The 5,242-nt window shown below is 53.5% G+C and overlaps 1 protein-coding gene across 1 annotated transcript; it reads right to left on the bottom strand.

Moving 5' to 3' along the window:
* Nucleotides 1-392: 392 nt before the first annotated feature.
* LOC134506488 (insulinoma-associated protein 1a-like) lies at nt 393-1,169 on the bottom strand. Its single transcript, XM_063316704.1, has one exon. It carries the CDS (start codon nt 1,167-1,169, stop codon nt 393-395), a length of 777 nt encoding a protein of 258 aa, XP_063172774.1.
* Between the last annotated feature and the right edge of the window lie 4,073 nt (nt 1,170-5,242).

The raw sequence follows: 5,242 nt of genomic DNA on the forward strand, positions 1-5,242 counted from the left end.
GGGTGCAGAGAAAGTATCTCTTTATCCAGAACCCCCTTCCCTGACCCCTGATGGTTTTGAGGTGGGGGATAACCCATTGTCTTTTTGTCCAGCCCCCCACCCTTGGCAAGGACCAAGATCTGTTCAACGCACATCTTTGAACAAGAGCGTCCCTCCCCTCACTCTGCAAAGGACAAAGGTGATGTTTTCTTGTCACGCACACCAGTTTGCTCTCGGCCCCGTGTGTCTGGGGCTGCGGGAAGGCAGGTGGCAGCCCGGGACATCTGGTCCTCGCCACTTCCCCAGCGAAGGTCACGGAAGGGCAGGGGGGGAAAGACTGGCCGTTGCAGGTGCAGCAGCTTCTCGCCGTTAGAGGGAAGTCTCTCCGCCAGCTGCATTTGGCAGAGCAGGTATCAACACGACTTTTTCAGCCAGGCAGCCGAGAGGGGGGCCAGGTTGCCGCGCAGGTGCTGGCTTTTGGACAGCACCGTCCCGGTGGCAGCGTGCAGGGCCAGGTGCTTACCCAGGTAGGCCCGCCGTCGGAAGCGTTTGGGGCAGTGAGGGCATCCGTAACTCCCCTCCGAATGCTCAGGGTGCAGCAGGGCACTGGAGACCCGGGCTGGCTTGGGATTCTCATTCTCCTTGGTCCCCTCTGGGTGCCCCCCGTTTCGGGGCTTGTGCCAACGCCGGTGGGAAGCCAGGTTGGCGGGGCAGCTGAAGGCTTTGCTGCACTCATGGCAGCGGTACTCAACCCGAGCAATGCGGGAGCAGCAGTGTTGTGCCAAGGCCAGCGGGCCGGGGTAGGATTCCTGGCACAGCTGGCAGATGAAGGCGCCCAGCAAAACTCGGCCGTCTTGGGCCACACTGGCCCTCTTCGTTGGCTTGGCCCCAGCACAGGCTGAACCCGAACCAGGAGACTGCAATGTGCATGCTGGTGCTGACTCTCCTGGCGCGGGGGAGCCAGAATTGAGCCCCCGGTCATGGCAGCTGGCCAGTGGAATGGCACTGATGAGGCGCAGGGGTGCCGAGCTGGGAAGCTGGGTTTCGGGCAGCCCCCCAGCCCTGGGCTGTTTTCGATGGGCCGCGGCACCCGGGAGCAAGGCTGGGAAGCGTTCTTCCGGTGGTGCCCGAATCCGGTACGAGATAGGGCCTTCTTGGTGCGTCCTCTTCACTAGGAACCCACGCGGCATTTTAAGGGGAGGCAGAAGCTCTTGACGAGCCTGTTGAAAATTAGGTTGCGCCCTGGAACTCAAGGGGGGTGCTTGGCCCCAGAGCGTGACCTGCGCCGCAGAGGCAGAGCCCCGCTCCCCCGGCCTCACTGCCAAGGTGCTTCAGTGCCTCGCACCCTGCTCCTTCCAAGGTGAGCCAGCACTCTTGCTTTGTCCAATGCCGAGAAGTGGTGGGGCTGCTCCGGCTTGCTGCTGCTGCTGCTGCTGCTGCTGCCAAGGCTGGTGTGTCCCTCCCTTCCCCTGGATGCAGCTGGCCTGTGTTGGCAGGGGCATCTGCCCCCAAATATAAAGGTCTGGGCTCCTTTTGTGCGGCCCGGAGGCCCCAGATGGCTGGTGCGGAGCAGCCAATGGGGGCCGATCTCGCTGCGTGGCTGGAAGTCCCGGGGGGGGCGGGCAGCAGATGGAGGCTCACCCTGGCGCGTGGACCCTGCCATTATGCAGATTGGGGGCACGGGATGGCACACGCCATCACAAAAGGGGGGTGGGCTGCAAGTTGATACCCCAGGGAGGCTGGGAGCATCAATGGGCCCAGGGAGGAGGAGGAAGGGGGAGACAGGACTGGGTGGGTGGGTTAACCCTTTGAGGCCCCTTCTGCAGAGGGATGCAAGAAGCAAGCCCCCTCTGACTACGTTAATCCAGCAGGTTCAAGGCGAGCAGGTGCCAGGCTGGATTAACATAGTCAGAAGGATTAATTTTATTTTGTTCTGGGTTTGGTTGTGCGAATGCAGCCCGTTTAGTCAGTCCGTGGTCCTGGGTGTTAAGCCAGCCCTGCATAGGCGCCAGTTCAGTCAACTGTTAAGTTGTGTGATGGCGCAAAGCCGACTGCTGAAGCTCCCATTTTTAATCCTCCTCCGAATAGGAGGCGGGTGGGGGGGAGGATGGGGAAAGAAGGTGTATTTTGCAACTAATTGAACTTGACTCCACTCTCTTTCTACAATACTGCTTGGCCTCACGTTGGCTTTTCAGGCGATAAAAATGCCATTATCCATATCCAGACAACGCCTTTATGAGAGTGGTAGAGAGTTTACCATACCGTATGCCTTTTGGAGATGCTGAAAACTTGACTGGGCAGGTAAAGTTAAAAATCTTCAGTTTGCAGTCAGTTGGGGAAGACATCATGGTTGCATTATGCTGTTTCCTTGGCTGCAATGTGGAAGTGGTTTTTCAGGATTTCGTCCCCCAGTTTCCTAGCCTAGCCTTACACGATCATCTCCCATCCAAGGACTAACCAGGCTTTGACCCTGCATAGGTTGAAAAGGTCATTTCAGGTCATATAGGTGTTGGAACTGAGCTGGTCACCATTAGTGAAAGATGCCTAAAATATATAGGGGGGGACCTGGGGGTGGTTGAATGTGGCTACTGTTTTTTAAAACAGCCCATTTTCTATTCAACCTGACTTGAGAAAATGTGTCTCTTTATCACTAAATTTTATTTACACGCGAACCAGCCATTATCCCTTGTTCGGCAGGCCACATTTGAGATTAAGTCACAGCTTCACGTGACACATGAACACCAGTTTAGCTCCCTCGCTCAGCCGCATCATGGTACATTGTGCTTCAGCTGAACGGGTTGTACAAACATAGCCACTGTAACTTTTGTAAACTGTGGTTTGTGGCTTTGTGGAATGGGTGAACTAAAGCAATTGTGGCTTACGCAGCAAATCGTGGCTAATGCGTTGCTGGGCCAGCCAGCCCTGGCCAAGACAATTGTGGTTATTCTGGCATCTGCTTGAAACCCCCCTGAAATGGAATCAAGGTTTACTTTGAAAGCATCGCAGAACTGAAAGCTCTCGTCTGCACTGTCTTTTTCCAGAGGCCAAATGCGGGCTGTTATTTTGCAACCGAGGCATGGAATATCTGCTCTGCATGCAAGAAATCCAAGAGGCCTGGGTGTGGAAGACAGTTGAACTTGGCATGTTCCCTATCAAAGACTCCTGAAACAAACTGGAACCTGTGCTGGCAATTCAGTGGTGAAGGAGGGGTGCTTGGCACACCCACCGAAGCCCTCCTGCTCCGACCCTCACTTATTAGGCCTGAGGCTGGTCACAAAATACAGGCTCCATCTTTGCCACCAGTATCTGGGATCAGGGAATGAGAGGCTCCAGGTTAATATGGGAGGATATCCAGAGAAACTGAAGCCTCTTTTAGAAATGAATGAAGGGCTGGAAAGAAAAGGTGTGAAATGGAGTTTTAGCCCCAGATTAAATGGCAGGCGTATTAGAGGCGGTGAGCGTGCCTTTTGTTCCTTCCCCTTAGCCCTGAATTACAGCCTGTATCTGATTTCAACAATCTCTCAGCAGCCTCGGATTTCAAACGTCTGAGATCCAGGCAGAAGGAGAAAGGAAAATCATCGGTTCAACCTGGACCCTCAGCCCGAACAAGGGTCCCTCTTTCTCCACACTGGAAGAGGCTGTGCCAAATAAAGCTCTGGGTGGCCCAGCACTCACATAGGCCATTTGTGCATGCTCAGTGGGCCTCTGTCAGGGGTTATTGGAATGTGCTCCAAGGTCTTGGCTTACTGTCTTCATGTCAGGTTCCTGAGAATCAAAAATGTGGGGAGGAAGAGGAAGGTGAAGGTGAAGGGAGAGGGAGAGGGAGAGGGAAAGGAAGGAAGAAAGAGAAAGAGAAAGAAAGGGAGGGATGGGATGGGATGGGGGAAGGAAGGAAGGAAGGAAGGAAGGAGAAGGTGAAGGAGAAAGAGAAAGAAAGAGAGAAAGAGCAAGCAAGACCTTATCTTGCTAGGAAGGAAAGCCACTCACAGTGACTCATTTCTATAAGATACTCTGATTTTTCAGTTTAGCTTTTGAATCACCTCCTCTCTGAAAATCCTCTGCGTCCATCCATCCTTGAGATCTTCTTTCCCAGCAGCTTGGAAAGGAAGGCCGCCCTCCCCAGTCCTCCATTGTCTTTGTTAAGTTTTTCATCTGGGCTCTTTGTATGAGCCGAGCCAGCGCAGTTGGTCTTGCCTCTTTGCAAAGGGGGAGTGATTCCCCTTCTCCAGCCCCTGCACTTCTTGCCCCCTGCTCCCTGGGGGTGGGGGCAGGGAAGGCCTCCTGGCGCAGTAACATTTTGCAGAATGCAGAATCCTCTCCCCCCCTCCCCGGGAAGCGAGGGAGTGTGTCTGAAAAGCAGAGACACGCGCCTTCCCTGACCTCCCGACCCCATCTCCATAAAGCTGCAAGGCTTCCTTGCAGATGCCAGACACTTAGACTCCTCCCCATGGTGCTCATTCACACACACACACACACACACACACACACTCAGGCCTGGCTGTAGTTAACCCCTTCAGCCCAGACCCTGAGACCTTGGCCTGCAACGACGGGAAGAAATCACCTGCGGAAGGATTGTGGCAAAACCTCCAGAATGCAAGAATTAGTGGTCCAAAATCCTGAATCGGCTCAGTCATTTGTCCAGAGCAGAGTTTCTCAAACTTGGCAACTTTTAAGGCATGTGGCTAGGGAATTCTGGGAATTGAAGTCCACATGCCTTAGAAGTTGCCAAGTTTGAGAAACTCTGCTCTAGAGAATTACCCAGTGACGAGATGTCCACAAATCAAACCTCCATCTGCTTTGCATCCCCGCAAGAAGTGATGACCGACCGCGTTCGTGCTGTGCAAGGAAACAACAGCTGAGTTCTCAAAGTTACTCGGAATGGAGCTTAAAGATGAATTGAATCTCCGTCATTTTATTTTAATGTTCGGATTCCTCCAATGGCAGAGGCCAGACAAAGCCATGGAGAGGCTGATCCACTCTTGAGTCTTCTCATTGGTGGCTGTTGCTATGCCTAGATGAAGTGAGGGCTATCTTGAACAAGGCCAGCTTCACTCTTTTTCTAAGCTGTACATACAGGTCGTCCTCACTTAACAACCATTCATTTAGTGATGGTTCGGACTTACAATGCTATTGGAAAAAACAACTTACGACTGGTTCTCACACTTATGACTGTCACAGCATCCCCGTGGTCATTGATCACAATTTGGGCACTTGGCAACCAGCTTGGATTTATGACCATCGCAGCATCCCATGGTCACGTGAT

This window comes from Candoia aspera, chromosome 17 (genome assembly GCF_035149785.1).
Source record: "Candoia aspera isolate rCanAsp1 chromosome 17, rCanAsp1.hap2, whole genome shotgun sequence".
Taxonomy (NCBI): Eukaryota; Metazoa; Chordata; class Lepidosauria; order Squamata; family Boidae; genus Candoia; species Candoia aspera.